Source organism: Cygnus atratus, chromosome 3, assembly GCF_013377495.2.
Source record: "Cygnus atratus isolate AKBS03 ecotype Queensland, Australia chromosome 3, CAtr_DNAZoo_HiC_assembly, whole genome shotgun sequence".
Taxonomy (NCBI): domain Eukaryota; kingdom Metazoa; phylum Chordata; class Aves; order Anseriformes; family Anatidae; genus Cygnus; species Cygnus atratus.
The window spans coordinates 105,115,085-105,140,697 of NC_066364.1; the positions used below are offsets into that span (position 1 = coordinate 105,115,085).

Genomic DNA, 25,613 nt, shown 5'->3' on the forward strand with positions numbered 1-25,613 from the left:
AGCAGTTTGCATGCAAAATCCCGTAATATTCTGCTTAAAGGAATAAGCCTTCCCCAGAACAGTGAACAATAGTCTCTACAATGTACTGTAAGAAACATCAAAAGTAGTGACTTGTTTGCTGTCTCTTGGCTGTACCGATGTTTTGCAGATTTCTGAATGTTGCCAATTGTTGTCTGCAATGTAATATGCCAAGCCAAGGTGTAGTAAAATCAATACATGCTCAAAGATCAGTGTGTAAGTATCTATCCTATTGGTTCTTACATAATAACGCAGGAAAATGTCTAATCCCATTACTCTCTCCGGATCAAGAATCAAGGCTAAGACAGGTACCTAATACACCAGTTAGTATACAGCACTGAAATTTATCCTATTATTGCCCTGTTTCCCTATAGAACACGTACAGGACAAGGTCTGACACCAATCAAACACTGCCCTGGGAAGTAGAACCCAAGAGTTGCCAGACAGGCAAATATTGATTAAGAGATGATGAAGTATTTATTTTGGTTGCAACCTGACAGGTAGTTTGTTACTAAAAGACCATCTTTTCACCTTGAAGGTTGTCTGCTAACGCTTTCAAGGCTAGCAGATACCATATGTATGCTGGCTATATTCTTAAAGACTGCCAAATCCTCTATCCATCCCACTTCTGCCACAGCCATCTGGACAGGTTTTTCAAACTAAATTCTAACTTAAAACTTGGTTGACTCCTGAGTTTGAGAAGGATTTAACTCTAGTTTGCAGAAAATAAAAACAAAACTGTTTGTGTGTATGCTAAAACCTGTAAGATTTATTCCACAGTCCAGATTTCCCTGCCTTTAAACTCCATGACTTCACTTAATTTAGGCCAATTTGGATCTCTGCATTTTGAAACATTTCCATAGCCACAAAAAAGGTTAGATAATAGCTGACAGATAAAATACCAGCCAGTATAGCTGGAGCAATTAAGCAGTGTAGCACACATGCTCATTGCAACTCAGCAGAAATCAGAGTTCTGTACAGAACTCAGGGAAGGCTGGAACAGCACTCCGAACATGCAGAATGGCAGTTTGTCCACCCGCAGTTTTATAGCTCTGCGGATAAAATTAGTAAAACATCCCAGGTTGTCTTTTTATTGGACACATTTCCACTAGTAATTTTCATAACTTGTCTACAAAATGAAGAAGCTTTATTATTTACTCTATGACATGAAGCTGAGGAAACATAAACTGTTAATGTTTTTATTAGTGTTGCTATTAGTATTTAGAGTAGGAAAGGGAAGGTGGGGAGACTACGAAAGCAACACGTTGCCTTACCACACAAAACATAATGCAAACAAAGTATGTTGACTAAGTTTCGCATGCTAATAAATTTGTTATGACTTCATCAAATTATGGCATGTTAAGCAGTCACAATGAAATCTGCAATTATAATTCTTGTGACTTTATGTTCCAGACAAGTTGATGGGATTGATGCTTAGCAGCTCCCAGTCTGGTCTACATTTTCATTTCCCATATGAAATTTGTTGCAATTTGCATCTTTCCCTTTGTTCTTCAGAAGATAGATGCACAGAAAGCAAAGCTTGTGGTGGCAGACCAAGACTTGTTAGCCACTACAAACTGCATTTATCCTAGAAAAGAAGCCCTATTTTAAGAATAAATCTTAGTACACTTTAGCTACTTAGTGATAGCTAATTTCTATGATATACAGATCTACCATATTCAAATGGTTTTTTGAATAGGGTTTCATTCTGAGCTAAGACCTTTGTTTAGAAATAGACATATTTTGGGCAATCCTCATGTAAATGTACACTTATGGCTCAATCAATAAAAATGAATGGGCTCTGGCCATCCCTTAAATGTATTCTTGCTAGAGAAACATTGACCTGAGAGCAATGAGTGTGCTGCTTCATCTCTTGTGCTGGGGCAGATCCCTTCCCTGAATGACCATCAAGAAGTAAGAGCAGAAATCTAATGGAATCTCACGCTATGGCCTCTCAAGTGAAAATGGAATAATAAAATTGACAATTCGGCCTTCTAGAAGATCTGTTAGGAAACACGAGTTTCACCAGTATCAGTGAGGAGATGGAGCAATGGCTATGGGGAAGCAACTCTGGTTTCTGAAAAGGTTTAAGGGGGAAAAGCTGAACTGAACCATGGGAAGAATTTAAATGGAGGGAGATATCCTTTTTCATCTCCCATCCCAAATGAAAAAAAAAAAAATAATCTGTCACTGTCAACAATTTTATGTTTTCCTCGCTTATGTTCCAGCCTATTAGGAGAGCATGAAGCAGTTTTATTCAGATGGTGCAGTGCCTTATTGCTACAGGACTATTTATGAAGAAGGCTTATTTGTAAGACTAAGTGAATAAGACTAAAACAGCTTACAGGGAGACAGATATGCAAGAACTTATGACTTCACCAACCCTTTTGGTTCGTGTTGTTTTAAATATGAGAAAAGGACAAGGCCATTGAAGAGGGAGGCAAATTAATAGCTTTTAAGAGTTGAGAGTGGGAGGACAAATGACATTTTGATGTGAAGAATGACAGATAAAATGATCCAGACAATTGTGTTTATGGAGAACATAATTCTTGTGCCAATCCATACTTTTTTAAAGAAGCAGTAGCAGTTGGGATCCAAGAAATGAAACAGTAAAACCACTCTCAAATAAACAAAAATGAGAAGCGTAGCTGGGTGATGAATGGTACACTAAAACAGGAAAGCTAATGGCAAGGCTTTGCAGGAAGACTAATATTCACATTCCCCTCTAGACTCCAGTTTGGTTAGAAATGATAACATCAGAGAGTTTCATTTCATCCCTCCCACAGCCAAATGGAAATGTATCTATTCAACAGCAGGGCTTGAGTTAACTAAAGCTAGAACACAATTAGCTTGGATGAGCTCAGAACCATATGAGCTACTGCAATGACATATACAGGAAAAGACACAATCTTGTTGAACTCAAGATTTTGAAAATAAGGGAAAGAACAGAAAAAAATCTTGGAAATTAATTGGCAAACTTTCAAGAAGTAAATTGTCATCACAATTCCCAAATATCTAGCTCATGATGTCTGGGACTTCTGCAAGTGAAACATCTTCCTGAGAGATGCAAGAAACGTGTAAGGTGGGTGTACCTGGTGCTACTCAGGTTTAAGAATGTTCATAGCATCTTGTGGCAGTTTGAAAAACACTCTGAAACCTTTTTACTGGAAAGCATAAGAAACTTGACTCCAAAATGTTCTCATCAAACCCATAAATGTCTTGGTTCCTGGAAGAGCTCTAATGACACACTGAAGGTCAATCAAAAATTGAGAGAAGTCATATACTTCTCTTCTTTCACTTAAATTTAAATAAATGGTATTTGCATGTTTGTATTAGGTGTGACTTCAGAAAGAACTCACACATCTGCATTTGAACCAAAATTTTCTTCGTCTTAAGGCTATATAGAAACACCCACTGCCCCCAGTTTGAGTGTTACACTAAGGGTCTTAGTTATTATTTCCATTAATATACTGCCCAGTTTCAAATTTCACTACCTACTTTAACTAATTATGTTAGTACACAACAAATTATATTAATTCTTTTATTATTAAGTATAACAGCAAGTACAGAAGACTACCAAATTATCTAAAACAACTGACAATAAGTGTACTACTGAATAAGACAGAATTAAAGTGAATAAAAAAAACTGATATATATATATAGTACCACAAGCTGTTTGCACAGAAAAGGTAAAAGCAAACCGAAGCCAACAATGAAAAAAGAATTAATTCTTTAGACATCTAGGATTTTTTAAAGGCTATAGAATAACATAATTCTTCAGATTGCTATTATGAATTTTTGCCTTCATTTCACATCCATGACAAACATTCACATTCTTAGAGAAGGTATGTATTATTTACTCAAATATGAATGTACCTGGGAAACTGTATCGGAGAGGAAAATTAGGACCAACTTTCCGTTAGTGAGTGGGAGTTGGAAGGACATGGCCAAAAAACTAGAGATCTTTTGTTCCATGGAAAATACTAGAATGTCATTTTTTTGCTTGTTTTTAAACAGAACTGAAACATACATTCTGAATAATCTTTGGTTTGGAAAAATACCATCAAACAATTTGAAATTTGAGACTTTCATATTCTATTGTCTTCATGTTTTTACCGTCTATAACAATAATTCAAAATGAACACTGCTTTCACTACTGGCAAAATATGCTATTTGAAATATTGTACTTCTATTGTATTTGGGAGAAATGCTTAAGGCACTAACAATTGCAACATCTTTCTACTAAATGAAGGTGTCCCTATCATGACAACAGAGTTACAGGGGCCCCAGACTGCCTGTCCAAGTCCAGCCTTAGGTCCTTTGGTAACCTGTAACCCTGCTCAGATCATGACTACCAAAAATGCATTCTCAGCCATTGTCTCTGACAAATATATGGCAAACTGTCCCTCTCCACTGACACCGCCATGCATATAAAGGCCCAGATTCACCATATTCGCACTATGTAAGAAAAGACTGTCCCTCCAAATTTCTGTGGGATGGGAGCATGCAAATATGAAATAAAGTAGTAAAAAAGTTGACTAACCTAACCCACCTGAGCTCGGCTCACAGGGATCAATGTCCTCGTCATCACTGGGACATTCAGCTGAGGCCACCAGGATGTCATCTGTGGTCTGCGAAGAAAATAAAAGTCAAATAGGTATATTTTAATTGACTTAACATGTTCTAAGATTCTCACTGGCTTTCCTCGGATTTATGCAAGGCCCGGAGCATTCCAGACTTAATATTTAACGGCACAGTGACACTCTCCAACTCCCTGTTAATGGGACTTTGCTTTTCAATTTGCACTTGTCAGTTTTTAAAGGAACTGTGTTAGATATCCAGTGCAAGCTCTTAAACGTAATATTTTTTTTTGTAAAACAACAGAAAGCAGAAGGACAGAATATGTATATTGGGGCTGCTGGTTTTCCTTATCTCCAGTGTCTCTACTATGATATTACTGAAAACACTGAGAGCATTAAAAGACAAGTCAAAATATTGAACTGCCTGCAGCTGTTAAAACTATCAGAAATGTAGTGATGTTTTCTCCATTGATTGGACTTGCTTTTGCAGATACAGAGGCAAAAAAAAATGGAAAAGAAGCAAACAAAACTGTCATTAAATTAAAGCCTCTATTCAATGAAAAGAAAATAAAGGAAAAAAAACTGTAATAAATATATGCAGCATTAGAAAGTACCAGATAAAACATTCTGTTGTCTTGAATAAATGATGTGTTGCCCAAGTTCTGTGTTGAGGTCAGAGGGGTTCTGTCCAAAATTATCTTGGACAGTTCTTTGCACAAAAAATAAAAATAAACAAATAAATCAAGACAAAAGAGACAAATGATACAACCCGGAGCACTGTATAGAAAAGAAACTGGGGATTTCTATCTACCTTTTCTTATAGTGCAAGAACAAGAACATATTCAACACAACACAGAGGCAATCAATCTGAACCTGATAAAATGAAATACCTCTTGTTCAAGCCACCTCTGAGAACAAGCATTTAGAAAAATAATAAGAACATCTACAGTTATTAGGGGAAATAATAGCAGGGAAATATAAACTGTCATACTCCTGATCATTTCTCACGCAATTACTAATGAGGTTAAGAAGAAGCTTTTCCTATGGGTAAGATATTTCATAACTGCCCATTTCAAGCTTCCCTTCACCTCACTGGTGGAAATACACAGAGAGAATAAGAAGATGTGACACTGAAACATGTGGCTAAGGATATAGATGACAAAGAGCCATTCTTGATTTCCTGTTTGATATATATTCCAACAAGGATATACAAATCATTTTGCTCAATGTGAAATAACATTTTTAGATGTTTGTTTGCATGAGTATAGGAGAAAGACCTACAGTACCTCAAAGTTTTACCTCATCAGTTTAAGTCTGAACATGTGAATATTTTATTTCTAAACATTATGGCCAAAGCTTAAACAATGTTGTTTATCATTATTCTTCTAACTGAAGTTTTAAAGCAAAGCACATTACACTAATAGGCTTTTCTTTGTCATGCTTCAAGATTATTAATGAACACATGCTTTCAGCATTTCTGTGGGGTAGGAAAATGATACAGGAAAACATTCATTAGTATGTGAAATATAGCAAAGAAAAGCCTGTTATAATAATATTATATTTTACAGGTAGAAGACTGAAGCATAATAGAATGAAATAACTTGCTAAAGGTAATCAAAATGGCTATAGACAACAGCTGTATTATGTTACAGTTCAATGCCATAATCACAAAAATCACCTTTCCTTATAGTTGGGAAGATTTATAACTGGGGAAGGCCACTCTGTAAATCTATAAGGCTGCCAAAGTAAGCTGGCAGATTTGGAAATGATAGTTTAAACAAAAAATATTTTCTAGTTGTCCATTCTTTCTGACAAGTAGAAAAACTGATATAACAAAAGTCAGCTGCAAACATCTTGAATTTCTAATGTCCATTTCCTTCCCCCAAAAGACAACCATTTAAGTTTGAAAATCAATATCTATTTAAAAATCAACCTCTGCTTGTGTTTTTTTCTAAAGTACAAAGAAAAAAGAAACAATCAGGTAACCAACTAATAAAGCCTGCACATAAAAAGTTAACTCTGTACTTTAAAAACCACTTATAATAATAAAAAGTAAGAAAAAGTGCAGTGCATCTAACAAACAATTTCAATTTTGTCAGCAAAATCAGCGTCATATATTTCTCCTTCTGCCATAACAATGGAGATGATGCTATACTTGTATGACCTGCAGCAGGAATACCAAACACTTACGAACTGAGCAGTGGGGAATTTTATGCAAGTAAAAAAAAGCAACATATGCATACCAAATAGTCATAGCAGTAAATGATTTTCTTTAATATCTACTGGTCTAACTGGAATTTTGTGTAAGGGTGCTTTGGTACATGAATGTATGTGTAAGTCTGTGACCCTTGTAACTTACGCCAACTGAGGTGAAATGACCAGAGAGAATTATAGCATGACTGCAGTGTCTCTAATTATTCTTTATATGGGATAGTATAGTTTTAGAGTTTACATCAATTAACTATATTTTCTTTGTTCAGTTTGCACTGCATTCGAAATTACCAGAAAATAACTACAGGAACATCATATGCTTTAAGTACATTAATGTGTGAAAGATACTTTCTTCAGTTACTTATAAAAGGGAGGTCAAAACTGTCTTTGTAAAGTGACACAAATTCCAGTGTTATCAATGGACAGAGTATTCACGCTTCTACAAGAACAAAGGGATGTTCTTGACTGATAAAAGTGTATGTACATTATGGATAAAGAAATGTGCATCTCCTTAAGTAAGTGTGAATATTGCGTACCAAGAAAGACCTCATTCATGTCTCTGAGTGAAATTATTTATGTTTCAAAGTCAATACTAGACATAATACTGATTTTGTAGTAGACAATAAAATAAGTATCATTATTTGAATAAGAAGAGAGGGATAAGATCATGTGAAAATTTTCTTCATAAACATGTGTCAGGAATAATTCCAGTTTAAGTATCAATTAATATATGTGTCACAACCTCCCTCTATTCTCTGCTTTCTCCCAAACACCTTCTCCCCTCCGCCCCCCCCCCCCCGCCCCCCCCGAATAAAGACAAATGAACAAAAGGAACTGAGATCGTAGTGACTAAACTACACATAAAAGTCATTAGACTGCTTAATACAAATTAAAATGGGATTAAGAATTCACTGAAACAGTAGAGAATAGAAAGAATACATAAGTTACAGAAATATTATGGGCCAGCTAACAGACTGCTTTCTCCAGAAGAGCTCTGACTGACAGTAACTTGCATGAACAGAAGGAAGGATTTAGACCTAAGGGTCTCACGCAGCCAAGGGGTATAGAATAATAATGCAAGATGGAGTAATATTTTTTATTTACTGCACATTATATATTCTTCATGCTTTTTAATTTGGATGGGAAGATTTAAAATAAAACAGTTTTCCTAAGCGAATTGCAATTGTTGTTAGCTCTGTGGCTAATTTCCAGGACACGGTTCCAACAATTCTCATTAATCGAGGAGTTAAAAGTCAGTGGAAAATCCCTTATTTACAGTGAGTGACTAAATAGAGTAAGATCCAACTGGTATTGTCATAATACAAGATCGGATTAGAATGTCTCATGGGAGAGTTTTTCAAATTCCTTTAAGAAGTGATAATCTAGTTGTCAGAGATTGAAAATAAATAAATAAATTAAATAGCTGGTGCACAAATGGAAGGCCAAGCAGGATTTTTTTTGATTCTATCTTGTTTTCTTTGTGTAGTTTCAGAGCATTTCAGATTCATTCTGTGGCTGTGGCTCTATGAGTTTAAATGCAGTCCATTGTAATACATGGCTTCTTAAAAAGTTGGACATCTGTTCACGTTTCAGAAAAAAGGATGATAGGAAAAGCTTACAATTAATGTGCCAGTATAAAAAATGGATAAAAATCACATTTTCTAAAGCTACAAGTCACTACACAAAGTGTTTTCTGATAATCATTCATGGTTGTGGTCCCTGCAGGAATAAATCTTACATCAGTCAGGTCTCTTAGCAAAAAATAAGGAGTGCAGGATTTGTCTCTTAGCCAAGGGAGTTGAAAATATCACCAATCTGCCACCCTGTCTGAGAAAGGAAATGCTGAATATTTCAAGAAAGCTCCTGGCCAAATCAAAAAATTATGCTCTAGTCATAGCTTACATACAGGTGAAATGCTGTAGCTGTGGATAAATACCAAGCTGCCTCAAAGGTTACAACCACAGGTTCAGTAGTGGTACCAGAAATTACAGTTGTGCTCTTCGCATGCTACATCACTAAAATAAATAAATAAATTGCAAGTGAATAAACCATACAAGAAACTTATTTTTTGATTATTCAATTTTTTCATGACTAGGTGTAAATACATACTATCTTGTTCAGTTTTTATGTATGAAGCCTGTTAAACCTGCCAGTACCAGAGAAATGCGATCTAAAAATTAAATCGCCAATCTGAATTGTGCATTCATTAACAGTATAATGGATCCTGCATATTTTCTCTGAGAACTCCACCAGCTTTCTTTTAAAGCATAGCACCCTACAGCTACTCTGAATATAGTTTATTCCTTTCTTATTCAATAATATACTTTATCCCATGAGAACTGCAAGTAAATTCAAATTACACGATAGTTAAAAACTACTAGTCCTAAATTATTATATATGAATTATAGACAGCATAACCACTTGTGACTACTGTTTAAATTATTTTTGGATTAGAACTTCAGCTATGTAATCAAAACTATTCTTATTTATTTGTACAGCCGGGGCACTTAATGACATCAGCCAGACACCGTCGTGTTTGGTGCTAAAAGGAGCAGGAAGGAAAAGGCTCTGCTCTGAGTTTACTGTTTAATTTAGGGGCAGATGCAACAAATGAGTGTGTGGGAGAAGAGCAGAGGAAAAGAAGGGTTGGGCAAGGATGCTGCTGTGTCCTTGTCCTATGTAAGCGCTAGCAGTGATACAGGTTAGCAGTGTCCCTCACTAGCAGATTCCCCAAAATGACTCTCCAAAACAGCAGGGTGGTCAGGAAGAAAGGAGACAGAGAACAGCCAGGCAGAAGCCTGGCCAAGGAGATATTGTGAACAGATGGTGCCTGAAGAGCATTGCCTGAAGAGGCTGTAGAGCTTCTTGGAGGAAACCGGACATACTTAGAGCAATGTGAGGAGGTGACGGCAGCCCAAACAGTATGGGATGAAGCAGGCAGCACTGAAAGCCCAGTGGGGAAGGGATGGGAGCATGAACCATGGAAGTGAGAAATTAATGGTAAGACTAAGGGAGTAAAGAGGGACTAGGCGGTACAAGGGGATGGTCAGGTAGCTGATATAAACTGAGCGATTATAGGAGGTTTAATGGGTAAATTAATTAATGACTGTTGACAAATGACTATCTGAAAACATACTTTCAGATGCAGGACTAGGAAATTAAACATCCAGTTCACCTGAGAGATCCTTTTAAAAAATCTCCTTTAAAAAAAGGAGAGATCCTTTTCCCCAGTTCTTGGTTACCAGCTTTGCTTAAATTACTTCATTTTTCCTCCTGAAAAAGTTTATTCAAATACTTGCTGTTTAGTTTGGTGAGAATCAGCTACCACTGACATTTAAATGCAGAGGTGTGCTTCAGCTTAGCAGAATGGTATGTAGCTAGAGCCACAGTACAAACAAGGGAAAAAACAACAGATATATATACCTCTATATTCTTAATGAGCTGTGGCAAACTTTTATTGAAAATATGGTCCACGTAATATTTACAGAAGGGAGCTTGGAGAAGTCATTTTGTACTCGTGCATTGGACATATTAATTTCTGAGGCAGTGAGGGAGGTTCCTAAAAAAAATATCTCATATATATATATATATATATACACATATTTCTCCCCCTCTTCCTCACCCCCCATTTTTTTCTTTAAAATGAAGGAATAAAATAACCTAAAGCAATGGCAGAAACCAACAGGGTATGAAAAATCACAAAAGAGTTCATGTGGAAAAAAATCAAATTTCATTTTTGGGAGTGAATTAGCTGCACAATTTTCTAGCCAAGGCTATGTAATTTAAATCTAATTTGCTGTGTATGGAGCAGATCTGTATGTCTGGTTGTTGAGACAGTTGTAGTAAGAAACTCAAATACGTCACATTAATCAGTAGTACCCTTCAGCTATCTTCTCCCTAGTGTTAATAAACCCCTACTGCATGAGGCAATTTGCTGGGAAAGATACTACAGTGATCTAGGAACAATATCAACTCTTAGATGACATGTCATTTGGAGAATTGCCTTTAAATTTGTATTTAACCTGCTATAGGTTAAACAAGTACATGTGCATCAATTACTGCTCATCCACACACATCAAGGAAGTATTCTCTCAGTGCCATGCTGCTGAAAAAAAAAAGTTATTTCTGGACTTGGACATTAAAATGCTAGTATTTCTAATATTTTTTTGCAAGTTATGTGCTCGCAAAGCTGCATTTTTATTTTATTTTATTTTATTTTATTTTACGTGGACAGCTAGCCAGTCAGCACTCTGCATCAATTTAAAAAATATATAAAAATATTACTAATTTAAAAATAAATAAATAAACAAAATTTGGCCTTTTGAGGTCATGTCCCTCACCTTCTGCACTATATGAATAATGTTGGTTTCGCAGATGTAGATTAAATAAAAATGCATTCATTTTATTTATGAATGTCTCTTTTCTTATCCCCTTATAAAAACATACCAGGAGCTGCTGTCCAGAAAATTAAAGCAACTGGTTTTCCTCTCTCTTTCTGTCCTTATTAGACAACTACTGAAAATGTGAGCATCATCATTAATGATGGCCACCTCTGCCATATTTAAAGGACTTACAAGGAGATCCTTAACATTGCATTCACTACGTAATAGCAAGAACTATTCTGGACTTCCCTTCTTCAAACAAGCTGATCCAGGATTAGCTATGGTTCTTGGAAGCATAACAAGTAGCAAGCATAGCAAGTGGTATGGAGTATGGGAGTTACCATTTCTGAGTTTTCAACAGGAGGAATTTTTTTAATTCTTCTTATTTTTTTTAATAGATTCATTATTAGATCCAAGTCTTATGTTATGGCACAAGGTTTGGTATTTATAAAGAAAACAACTGATGCTTACCATGAACTTTGAACTACTGCTTCAAAATAGTGATTGCTGTAATGAGGGTGAATTGTGCACTTTTCACATATGCCCAACATCAAGGCCAACTCATGTCATAAAAACCTGGTGGTATGTTTTGCATGAGAAGTAACATCAGCATCATACACACTTGCATTGCTAATGCCCTAAACATGTTTTGCAGTGCCAGAAAAATGGGCCAGCATTTGACTTCTTTCCTGAAAACTGAATGACATGGTCTTGCTCATGATTGATGCAGACCTACAGGTACAATAAAAAGACTAGACTGTCTCTATCCCTTGTGCCGGCGATATTGGAGGGGGGTGGTTGGCTGGGAATAATCAATGTATGAGCTCAGTACCATGTCTACATTGCAATCTTTTCTCCATCCTGCCCACTCCCTCACTTCAGGAGTGGGGTTGGTTACAAACAGACGCTCACTTCCCTCTGTGCCCTTGGGACCTGGGGGCTGACCTACAGCTCATTTTGCCCCCAAAGCCCCAAGGGAGCTTCACAAGGTTGCAGAAAGGACTAACCCAGTGATTTCAAACTGGAGAAAGAAACACAGATGAAAAGATATGGCACAGATTTCAACTTTATCCTTGAAAGTAGATATTGACATGCAACATGTCCGCAAACAAATCCCTGGCACCTAATTTTATAATACCTCATATATTGTTTATACTATTCCACTTGTTGAAGCAGTCATGACTTGGATGAAGAATGGTTGAATGAATAGTCACATTACTGCTCTCTCATCCAACTTTTAGATTCGCAATGTTGTAATATTTCTGTTTCCAGAAATCATATTTTCTTGCTAATTTTAATTCTCCGATTACAAGTGCTTCTGTCACAGACCATACTGATGAGAAGCTGTGCTACTCTTCAATATAACTTTTCATACATATTTCCCCTAGGTAACTGAAACAGCTTGAGAACAAGGGACAGGAATTCTATGAACTCTTTAAAAGTCACTTGGGCTTTCTTTCTCAGGTTCTCCTCAGGACATCCACGTTCTTCTCTCATGAACACCATACTTCATTATAAAACAATAACTGCAAAAATGAAGTTTGATTTTTTTTTGTTTGTTTAAATTTACACCAAATCTAGAATACATGGAACAGAATGTGATTGATGACATGCAAGTCTTTATTTTCTCTTAGGCAAGAAATTAATTTTGCCTCTGAGTTTAAGATAAATGTTTCTAGGCATTATGCTTGTATTTTCTGACACAATTTTGTTTTTAGTCTTCTCTTTTGCTGAAGTAAACATTTTGGTCTCTATTAATTCTGAACTCACAAAACACAGTGGAGGCTTTTGTAGGTTCTTTTTTTTTTTTTCTTTTTATCTTACAGACTATGTGCTTATGAAACTACAACATTGCTATAGTGATAGCAAACCCTTTCATTTGTATTCCAGTTAGTGAAAATTTACTAATCTCCCCAAACTCAGGCATAGCACTATTAAAGACTTTTAAAATGACTGTTTGAGATGTTGCTTGGGAAGTGGGGTTCCTTTTAATTGACCAGTCTATTGTCAATTGACTACTGTCTCCAACAATAGTCGATATTGTCAATATTGACTGTTGTCTCCAACATAGCCCCCCCCCCCCTTTTTTTCTTCCTTTTTTTTTTTTTTTTTCCGATTGCAACTTAATCACATGGTATAAGACCATCCTTAGCCAAACTTAAATGCACAGAAAAGCCTAGGACCACTTAGTACTAAAATCCCTCTCATACAGCAGAATTAGAAGGGTAATTATATTGAACTATGTTTCTTCTTATACAGTTACAGTACTGCCAGTTCTACTTACTGCAAGTATCCCTGACTATTAAGTTGCACATAAAAGTATTTTGTTCCATTGAAATCCATGGGAATTTTATTATTGGTGTCAAAAGAGGAAGGGAAGAAAACTCCTTCACAAGAAATACTCGCTGTGAACTAACATACAGTGTCTGTTCTTACTCACAGACTGAAAGAGCTTTCTTATTCTGTTTCAAAATGTATAGTACAAAATAGCATTTTATTTTATTTGTTTCTCAGAAATGTAGAAAACTGCATAAAGTATCAGACCACTCTTTGGCCGTTTAGGTAAACCAGACATCTTATCTTGCCTCAGAGACAAGACAGAGACAGTAAACAGATATCATGGGATCTTCTGTTTAACACTGACCTACCCATAGCAAGTCCTATTGAGTTCACTTGAGCATGTCTTTGATTGAAAGCAAATTAGATTAGGTCAGTCAGAAGCAAGAAGGCATCTGCCATTAACCCTCTCTCAACTCTAGTTTTACTGTTCTTGAGGAATGATGTGCAACAGCACCACTGCCAACACTTTCCTTCCTTGATTTTTATAGTTCAGACTACAAGTTAAAACTTTTGAGAGGTCAAGAAGACACTTGTTCCCTCCAAGACACTAGCTCTTTGTTTACATTTTATTCCCAAGTATCATTGGGTGGCACAGACTTACTCAAAGCAGGGAAAGGAAATTTGGCTTTCCACTAACCTCCATTTAAAATGCAGCCTTTTAAAATATTATGCAGTTTGTTTGTTCCACTACTAAAAACCGACTACATTTCCTTATCTTATTTTTTAATCTAAAAGCTCCAAAAACATTGGTAGGACCAGGGACAGTACTGAGGAAACAGCTTAATGGTTTTGCAGGGCAGGCAAATGTCCTGTGGATCACCATTCTGTGAGTGAAACTTGTTAACACTAACAAGAGTCAGACATATGTGCACGGGAAGGAGACAATGCCTAATTGCTTTTCAGTTAAAATAAGTGCTTCATTAAAGCTACTGTTTTGGAGATAGAGTTAATTAGATAGTTTCTGAAAGTGTCCATTTGTCACACAGGTATTTGAGTTTGTTAATGATGCCTTGATTTCATAACTGTCTAACCAGCTGCACTGAAAACACACACAAGAAGCATGCTATAGAGAAGTAGCAACACTGCATGCCCGGAGCTTCTCCACATGACTGCTCTGGCAGCGGCCCACACTTCAGATGATATCATTTAGCCTTCAAGAACCTCTCTGCCATTAATTGCTTCCAGGCTTCAATTTTCTTAAGTAAACACTTTCAACAGAAATCAGAGGATGTTTAAATCCATGTTTGGTATTTGAATAGGAAAAAAATCACTACTGTCACTACTTTAGTGCTATGAATTCAATATACATCACAGAATGGTACAATACCTACACTTACGACTCAATGTTTTCCATTTTGAATATCTTGTTTGCATTTTTATTTATTTTAAAATCAAACTAGCTATTTAAAGCTATGTTCCAACCCCACATGTACATTTTAAGTCTGTGTGTATCAAAGCATAAGTTTACATGTATGCATATGTACTTTCAAATGAAACAGCTCCATAACTTCTCAGACAGGTTTAAGTTAAATAATAATAATAACTGCAGTTCACGCATGAGGTGATTTGAGTTTGGGACCTAAAAGTATGGAATTGTTTCACAGTGTATATATTGGTTTGCCATAAAATCAGTTTTCCAGTACTGAAGAGAGAAGCTGAGAACTGGGAGACTGTCTCTCCTATGCTCTCTATACTGGTGCTGACAGCATACCAGAATTTGGACAGGGAGCAGGACTGGCCCAGAACTGAATAGAAAGGAGAGAGAAATCAGGCTGGGAATGATGGTAAGATGGGATGCTGCGATGAAGAGCCACAAGTGTGTGAAAGATAACTGGAACACATTACTGGAGGATTTGGGAAGAGAAATGAAACACTATGCTTGACGGTATTGGTTTTATGTGGCAAGGCTTTGGAAGTAGGGGGGCTTCAGGGGTGGCCTCTGTGGACCCCGTGGTACGGAGCCATGTGGGAGCAGGTCTTGAAGGGCTGCTGTCTGTGGGCAGCCCCCGCAGGCTCAGTTCAGGAAGGACGGCATCCCACGGGAGGGACCCCACGTGGAGCAGGGGCAGAGAGTGACTGTGAAGGGGTGGTAGAGAGGAAGTGTCATGGACTGACCGCAGCCCCCATTCCCTGTTCCCCTGTGCCAACTGGGAGGAGGAAGTGGAAGATGGTGGATGGGGAGAAAGTGTTTTTAGTGTTTTTGTTTGTTTGTTTTGTTTCTCACTTCTCTAGCTTGTTAGTAATAGGTAATAAACTTTATTAATCTCCCTATGCTAAGTCTGTTTTGCCCATGAAGATAATTGTTGAGTGATCTCCCTGTCCCTATCTCAACCCTTGAGCCCTTTTCATTGCATTTCTCCCCCTTTCCCTTTGAGGAGGGGAAGTGAGAGAGTGGTTGTGGTGGAGCTCAGCTGCCCAGCTAGGTAAAACCACCACACTGATGTACAGTTAAAAGATAGGAACCATTACAAAGGGAAGAGAGGCTAGTGAGGACAAAGAATTAGGGCAAATCAGTGTAGTGACCCATGCAGAGCTAAAGAGAACAATGGGCATGGTGAAGCTTGGGATGAGGACAAAGGATGCTAGACAAGACACTGGCAGGAACAGTTTGGAGTTTGCAGCCATCAGAAAAAGGCTCCAAGATTTCAGCTTTCCATACATTGTCAGTAGCTATCTGCTAACCACTCTAGCAAAGATTTCAGCTTTCCCACACAAGCCTGGTCCATGAGGATTCCTCCTCTTAAAGGACATATGCCTGCTACTTCTACTAATCATGGTTATCTTGGCCTCAGAGATCTGCGTGGTGGATCAACACGTTCCAGCTGTGCCAGTTGCCTGCTCAGGGCTTTCTATTTGGCAGTGCATAATGGAATATGTCTCTATAGATTGTTTTTAAAGCAACTGAAAAAATGATACGCATGGCATTTGATTTGGAGTGTTTTAAGGTAACATCCAGCAATTAGGGAATGCCAGAACTCTAGTTTGATGTGAAACCATAATTCACATGCCTTGTGCCTGCACAGATTAATAACAACATATTTGAATGTCAGCTGGTGTAAAGATGCACAGTTCCAGGGAAACAAAATGTTCACATTTCAGTTGTGTATTTGGCCCATCATTTAAAACTGAAAGCCCAAACTCATATAGAATTATCCTAAGCTTGAATCTGCTTAATCACTGTTCTGACTGCAATATGGCACGCTTCTGAGACACATTCCAAAGAAATTTTGGTTGTGAGATAATCCAAAAAGCCTAAATTAGAATGATTAAGTCTCATAAAGTGATATTTCACCTTCATTACTACATTATGAGCAATTAGTCCAAAATATGGCAGAGACTTTAAAATAGAATGTAAAGCAGAAAATTAACCAGTCATGCACACCTGTTACTCAGCGTAACATTATGTTTTGATGAGGTTTTTCCATTGTCTAGGAAGAGCTTAGAACTCACCTTCTTTTTTTTTTTACAAGACCATACAATTTTATTGTTGAAATTCAATAAAGAAGTAAGGAACTTTCATTTGATTGGAGAGCAAACAAAGATATTTTAAGGGTCCTCTTTAAAACTGAAAATGATGTTGCGAGACCCAGGCTCAAACTTGTATGGGAGTCTAGCAGAAGGTCTTGTTGGTGCAACCAAGACTTTCAGTTGGTTCCCTAAATAGGCATACTATGTCAGCAAAGGCTATAATTAAACTCCCAAAGTCCATCAGTCTTGTCTACATAGAAATGTTATTGTGATATTAAATGAAGTTAATTAAAGCTGGTGTAAATCCCAGGTGGACAACTTAATGCTGGGAAAAAAAATAAACAAAAAAAGACAGATGTGTTCTGTGTAGCTTTGGAGGGCATTATAAGCTAGCTCCAGCCAGCCCATGGTTTTACTTAGTGTGTCAATAGTTGAAGCAGTCAGACTGCACTGGTTCATCTCTACTTGTGTAATGACAGCAACATGAAGGGTGAGACCGTTTAGGGAGGCAAACCCTTACACCTGCACTGACATGCTCCATGTGTCTGACTGCAGCAGTCTCCACTACACCTCAATTCTTAAGATTTCATTCTCTCCCCTGTAACAGCCATGTTCTGCTGTCAGAGGAGCAAACTGCACCACCAAAACAAAACAGGCCAACTTATGAGAAAATTTAAATTAAACATGACTATTTCAGTCTTTCTCCCGTTTGTTCAACATCTATCACCCAGGCAGTTTGTCACTGCCAGCACTCCTTGAGTTCCTTGTGTTGGACAGCCATTGAAGAGCCATGTTCATGTCTCTTAAGCCTGTATTTGTCTGCATAAGCTTCAGTACTGTCTCCCTCCTTTGACTGTATGGCATAGTACTTTAGCACAGGAAGGTTTGTTCTTTCTTCCCCTGCCCTCCCCCCCTTTTTTAAACACCTTTACAAAAGTATGTGGATTCCCCAGATTTCTTAAATTCAGACATAGCTGTAAAACAGCCTTCACACATTGCCTATCACTGATTTCTCACATCTTTAGTATTCTCTGACCTTACATCGGGAACAGAGTCTCCTCTTCTTCAGCTGTTCTTCCTGAGGTTTCTCCTTTGGAGCATGGAACCTCCCTCTTTCCCTAATACCATGCAAAATCCTTATTTATTTATTAATGTCTTCCTGCTGAAAGACTTCTAATTATCCTGCTCGGATGATTGAAGGCTTCTGTTGACCTCAGTGCCCTACCTTTTGCAGTCTACATTCAGACTTCACTGCATCATTCTACGACCCAGAGTAAAATTATTTCATTTGTTGCTCTCTTTTTATCATAATGATAATGGCGTGATACTCTTCACTTTTATTACCAACATACCTGGAATCTTAATATTCATAATAAACTTCAACAGAGAGGAATAGATTTTGAGCTATATGGGAGGAGTGCAGGAGCTGCTAGCAAAACACCATTCAACTGCTACAAAGCAGAAAAAATACTCCTCAGACACATACAAATGTTTTACACTATGACACCAAACAGGAAAGTAGTCTTTGGCTGCTTGTGATATACCTATTGCCATACAGGGCAACTCTTGCTATTTTTTCCCCCCAACAGCACAAGGCAGGAATTGGGTGACAGAATCTGGCCCCAAAATGTAACGTAAACTCAAGTTGTATTATTAGGCTCCCTCAAGAAACCTGATTGGTATTAAACACTGTCTTTCAGTGCTTTGAGTCAAAGAGTTCCTAATAAGCAGAGACAACCTACACCAAAATATGCAGACATTTTAAATAAGAGAAATAACAGCTCCGAAACATTATTTTGATTTTTACAGAACACTAATGTAACATCCAAGCACTCTAACAAATAGAAGGAAAAGCTCTGTAAGTTAGGTGAGACTGCCCATAGAGAATTTCTTCACCTGATCACACAAATTTGCAGAGATTAATTTTATGGAAGGAGCCATGCAATGCTGAATTTCATGATAAATGGACATTATGACAGCAAAAGATTTCCCCTAATGTTCCACTTGCTTTTCAACATTTGAAATTTAATTACTTGGAAAAAAAAATGCAAAAGCCATCAATATCCCAACTATGACACAGTATTTTCAACTTGATAAGACATTTTTGTTCACCATAAAGGAAACTTCAGGTGTGAACCCATGGGAGGCAAATCTCGGACACTATGACAATGTTGCTATAGCAATTATTTGTGGCAACGTTCATCAGTCGCATTTTAGGTCTCAAGCATACTGCTCAGTTCATGCACACTGTTCATAATCAGAATATAAACTGCTTGATGCTTATTGTACCCTAATAAGATTTGTAAATTACTTATTGTGATGCACTTCCAATAACTAGGAATGGAAGAATAGTTTTTGTTAGCAATATTTAATCATGTTTAGGAAAAAAAATATATCCATGCATTTGATTAGATATTTCAACTGCTGTTTTCCATGAAGTCAAAGATGTATAAACATATTCTAAAAGCAATCAATTATTTTTTCTGAATTATTGTGCATAATACATTATTAAAATGGGGTCCGGTTTGAGTAACAGCTATTTAAGATCAGGTTAACTTTTAGAAGCAAATGAAGAAAAACGTAGATCAAGATAAAATTTTATAACCATTCAGCATAAGTGAGGGGTGTGAAAATGCAATGTTCAATTATTCTCAAAAGCCCAAGCAGCTGATAAAGCAGAAATTACTGAATCAACCTTGCATGTATTTTGTCCACTTAATAATACTTCACTGCTTAGCTAAACTAAATCTCCTGGCTGTGTTCATTAAAAATAAATGCAATTGTACAACACTTGTGATATTAATGGGCAGATTCAGTCCCCAAATCAAAACCTCAGAGCCAAACCATCCCAGATTATGGGAGGGTTTACGCTTGAAGCAAGCTCAATCTAGCAAAGCAATCTATGAACATAAAACTCACAGACAATGGAAAAACCACCTCTCCGAAACAGACCTTCAGGAGTGCTCAAATCTTGGATTCGGACAGCTAGAAGCACTTTCTTCTACCTACTGTTCTTTAATCCCCAATTAATTTTATTAATTGATCTTACACTTTTAAAAGTGCTTCAGCAGCCGGAATAGAATGGGTCCTAGGAGTGCATAATGCTTAATTTCACACCAAAATCTTTGGTAATGAAACATCCATCACGGTAAAAAGTGCCCTACATAAAATGAAGCCAATGGGGACCAAGCTGTGCTTACCAGGATGACAAAACTTCTCACTAAACTCTGTTAGATACACCATGAGACAGTTCCTTTGTATTTCCTTCCCAGTAGCTGCAGCCTATCGACTTAATATTCACATATTTCAGCATGTCTTAATATTTTGCTTCAGTGTAATGAAACTGTTGCAACCACCCTCCTTTGTTCTCTCCAGCCTTCTCCTACAGCAGTGTCTGAATTAAAGAAGCAGTTATAAAATAGCTCCTTACACAAATTACACTCAGATATTTTTGGGGGATGAAAATCACAGAAAAAAAAAAGACTATAATTTAGGGCTCTCAGAGCAAGACTATCATTTCTCTTTGTCTGTTTGGCTTAAAATAAAATCCACAAGCTCCTATGACATTGAAGTCATACTTCTTAACTCGCTCTATCAAGGTGTGGAGCAGGCTAGCCACTCCCTGTAGATTTTTAGTGGTAACACAGCAAAGTCATTTTCAAAAATGCATTTGACACATGTTAATGCTCAGTTTGGAAGGACCTGCTTTGTTTTCAGTGCATATAAGCTGCCCTGTCAGCCCTGGGCTTTATTTATTTTATTTTTTTCAAACTCCAAACAATTAAACAGGTGGTAGCTAACATTAATAATTAGCAGTTGTGTATAGAACTGCTCTTTAGTTTCTCTAATTTTCCACATTAAAAATGGATGAGAGAAAGCTGAGGTTGATGTTTAAAAGTACAGGGCTCTTGATAAGGGACAGGCATACAGATGTCTACACAGTCCCAGGGGCTTTATCGACTGGGGAAGAGGTGCCTAGGAAACTCATCTGTAATTCCCATCCCATAATACAGGGGTCACCCTGACACAGTAAAAGAACAACATTCTCCCAGGTTATGCTGCACCCTGGGACTCAGTTCTCTTTCTGTCTGAACTTGAATCCACCTGATATGGTTGTTCTGCAGTCTTGAAACTCAGCTCTTGCCTTATTAGCCATAATACCATGCAACTGTAATGCCATAACCCCAAGCAAAACCCTCTCCTATCCTAGCATTTACCTGTAAACACACAAAAATATTCAAATGCCCCAAGTCCTGGCTTTTAAAAAACAACACAGAACGAAGAAAATCCTTATTTTCCAGAGCAGCAATGAGAAATACATGTTCTCCATTAGGCGGCTGCTACTTGCCTTATTCATAGGGTTTTTATTGCTGCGAAAACAAGCGAAATGACAGCCTTCCCTGCAGTAAATCCCTTTTTGGACCTGGATTTATTTTGGTAGAAACGATCACCTTGGTGCACATAGCTCCACACTTAAAGCTTTCTGCAATGGCTTCCAATTAAAACAGCAGGACAGAGAGCAAATGGCCCATTTCCTTCCCTTAAAACCTGCTGCACCCATGGCTCTGTTTTGATTGAACAACTTTACCATGTCTTTACATGTTTCATAGAAAGCACCTCGAGTAAAAGGTGGGCACTAATGGAGAATGAACAGAGTGGTGGCTAGTAGTTTCCAGCTCAATCAGAGATGAATTAGTAGTTTGCTTCCCAAAGGCAGGACATGGGTCCTGGCCAGCAGCTCCCACCTCTGTGGAGCAGAAAGCACTACTCCATGACGTCACCCCACCTCCTGCCCTTTCTCCTCCCCACTGTGGCGTTTCTTCAGCTAGGCATGGGGAATGCTAAGAGATGGGGTGTTTAAAGCAATTCTGTTCTGAAAGTTAAAGCTGCCGTTATCAGATTATGCTAACAGCTAAAATCTCAGCTGTACGTGTCAATGTGTACTCAGAAAGGCTGTTATCCCCTGCATCAATTTAACAGTAGTAGACTGAGCATTAGGCGGGTCTTATGTGCATGGAAAATGCAAAGCAACTGCCCCCACAACACGACTCCATAAATCAGAACTTCTGAAAGTGCGGGAGTGAAGCCAGAAAAAGGCGATTATAATCCCCAAACACTGACTTGGAGGTGGCCGAGTTCTCACAATGGCATACGCAGTTACAGGCAAGACTTGCAAAATTTATTCTCGACTAAACATTAGTGTAAGGATCAATAAAGATCATTTGTCTACATTGCCTTCACTACCAATTGACCTTGCTGTTAGTGAAAGTAGGAAATAGCTTTTTTCATCAATACAGGAGCAAATATAGATTGATATTTATCACTAGATGGTCTGCTTAGAGCCTTCTAGTTTTCTTTGAAGGACCACAAATTATTCACAACATGGCAGGATTTCTTCAGTGATTACATCTGATGCATTTTATACAACATCCTTGTTTTTGTATCTGATATTGAACCCTATAAAACACATCATTTTATAGAGAACCTGGAATTGGATTCCTCTGCAACAGAATATTTCTTCCCTTGACTGTCTGCAGCGCTTTATAAAATATTTATTGATAGGATGCCTAAAAATACACATAGGCTGGCATAGCTTTAAGATGGATGACTATTCAGCAGACAAACACTAGATTTCACACCACAGGGTTCTTATTAGGCATAGTTGCCTAGAAATCACACTTATTTTCTGACATATGATTATAAATATTTTCATTAAAAATGAATAATTTAGCTCACTGAACAGACAAAATTATGTAAGTTTTACTTCTTCAAGGCTCCCCAGCAAAAGCTGGGGGGCATATGGAAGACCAAGCTGAACAAGTTCATGCCTTTCTGCCTATCAGTTATTTATTTGAAAACAGAATTTAATTACTCTTTGTATGAAACACATCATGTGTTGGTGGTTCAGTTTTAGCACAAAATTCAGGGAGGCTGTTTTGGTCCTGACATTTCCTGTTGCAACTTAGCGTGATACTGAAAATTCCCATCCTCTGCAATCCACTGGGCTTTGCTGGCTGCATACAGATGAGACAGGGTATTTCTCCACAATGAAAATGGAAAGGCAGATCTCTTTCCTAGCTAATTAAGGAAGTAACAAACATGCTCCTGGCTGCACACCGAGAGGTACAAATTCTCCAGGGAAGCCTGGCACCAGCAGCAGAGGTAGGCAGGGATGTGAATGGTACCTGTCCCACCTCACTGCTCCTTTCTGATGGGCTCCTGCTTTGGGTGTGTCATTGACACCACAACATTGTGTGTGTTTCACTGAGAAATCTCCCACTGCTTCCACCTGACCTGGTTCAGCTGATTTCCCCAAGGGCAGACAGCAAACCAGATCTGGAGAGGGCTCTACCAGAGTACAGATACACTCCCTCTCTGCTGCAAGTGCCTGGGATTTGGGAACAGCGGCTTTTAAGAAAGGTATCACCATGATTCCCAGTTATTTCATTAAGGATGTTGAGGGGTTCATTCTGGTCTGTTACTTACAAAATTTACAAAAAAAATGTTACAAAAAGTTACAAAATCCTATCTTACCACTACTATAGCCTTTTTTTTTTTTTTTTTAAGATAATTGATTCCCCTGTGATGTAGGGAACCCTCCCAGCACTCAGGTTTTTCATTCCCAGTGGAGTTTGTATGAAGCACATCAAGGTACCATCTATTACTTATGAGACTGCAGTAAAGTCTAGCTGTATGCAGTTTCTCCATCTATATTGCACTTTCCAAATAACATGGCTCAGTATGCTAAAAACACACCTCAACTACAAACTACACACCCAGCCTGAGCATGCCTGCAATTAATTTCTTAGAATATTTTATTCACAAGCACATCTGTTATACCATATTCCACCATATTCAAGGGACTACATAAAAGCCCGTTGTCTGCCGTCTGTAGGCATACAATGCATCAATCTCATGCAAAACAATAGCATTGCTTTCCTTAAAACAATGGCTGGAGGAACTGTATACTACAGAGGATTTCTGCTTGATGAGCACAGCAATCTTAATTGAGATTTAATGTTTACTTTACCTGGTTAAGCACAGAGCAAACACCAGAGAAATTACTGTGAAACAAACAAACAAACAAAAAATACATTCAAAAGCTAATTAACAGTAGTTGAAACTTGCTCAGTTCAAACAATAACCTGCCCAAGCAACAAGCACTTTTCAGCACGGCGATGCTTAGCCTCACAGATAAACCTCTGAACCCACTGTGTTGTTGCAGGCACCCAAACTGCTAATTAAAATAGGATAACTCAAAAGAAAGCATAATATTACCTGCAGAAAAAGAAAATGACTAAATATTTAATTCTTCTCTCGTAGACAGTGAACTAGAAAATAGGCAAAGTGAGTATGTGTATGTTTTTGGGAGACTGTTTAATCCCTCTATTTTGTAATGTTTAGAAAGATACAATCACCATTTCACAGCTGCTTTCACATAGGTCATTGTTGTACGACTCAAAACTTCATTAAAGTGTCAGTTCAAAGGCTGGCAAAGCTTTCCATACAGCTGGGTTCAGCCTTAGATCAGACACTAACTGGGAAGTCTGCACTACCTTTACCAGTGTTAAGGATCAGCTCGAGTGAAGAGGTCTCCCATTCACTTCTTGCAATGGTTTTAATCTTGCCACTTTTACTTGCAGAGGCCTACATACATTTAGTAGCACCACAGATTCAGCAAACTCATTATTCTTGACTCATGTCCAAGCATTTTGAACCCCCCCACACATAGACAGCCAAACTAAAACTAATTTCAGTCCTGATCCAAACCCAGCTGAACTCAATAAGAACACTCCCTGCTTCTTGTTATATGGTGCAGTCACCCATGATCTCCAAGAGCCTTTGTTATGCTTTATTTTTAGGGTGTCCTGCTGTATCTGATCTGGTAAGAGAGATACAGTTTACAGAAGCATGAGCTGTAACACTTCAGTGCAAAACTGAGAGCTGGGGACACTGTCAGGTACACACAAGAGAAAAACAGTACTTTCATGAAAGGAACAGCTCTGCATTAAAACATAGAAACATGCAAGGAACAAATAGCCCTGATTATTCTAGATAACAAAATTATCAGCAAAGTGGAATGCCACAATCTCAGAAATACACAGAAAACCTTATCAGACACAGTATCTAATTTTCTTAAGCAATTAGGACCACTTTTGAAGACTCATTCTATTGCTCATCATAGTTGGTTTACTTTCCTCATTCCATGTGTGTTTAACTACCAGGGACAACAAGGATATGCATTAATGACTGATTTTAATGACATGTAACACTGGTAACATACATATAATGCAGTAATTGTATAAGAAAGTGTCTCTAATCACTTCAAGGAACCACTATCTACAAATCTGCCAGTTTGCCTTTAGAAGTACAGCCCTAACCTGTCAAAATCAAATTGGATTTTCATTAAAGGTTCAACATTCATAAATGAAAGACAATTAAAATAATTTAAAAATGAAACAGCAAAAAGCCAGAATTGCTTTACAAGAAAACTCTTCACCTATTTCATCTTTAAATGCATCTCCCACTTCTGCTCCCATCCCATGTCAATGGGATTTAAGTAGAAGTTTTCAGAAGTAAGGATGAATTCATCTGCTGTAAATTCACTGACTGG

General features: G+C 37.7%; 1 protein-coding gene across 27 annotated transcripts in view; it reads right to left on the minus strand.

The window, feature by feature from the left end:
• Positions 1 to 25,613, minus strand: part of NRXN1 (neurexin 1) — a 731,365-nt gene that overhangs the window by 14,625 nt on the left and 691,127 nt on the right. For 15 of the 27 annotated variants that reach the window (XM_035562216.2, XM_035562081.2, XM_035562184.2 and 12 more), the window contains one exon: positions 4,562 to 4,649. In XM_035562216.2, the coding sequence (XP_035418109.1) occupies positions 4,562 to 4,649 (88 nt within the window). The remainder of the gene's footprint in view (positions 1 to 4,561; positions 4,650 to 25,613) is intronic. The other 12 variants (XM_035562244.2, XM_035562225.2, XM_035562197.2 and 9 more) reach the window with 1 other exon arrangement.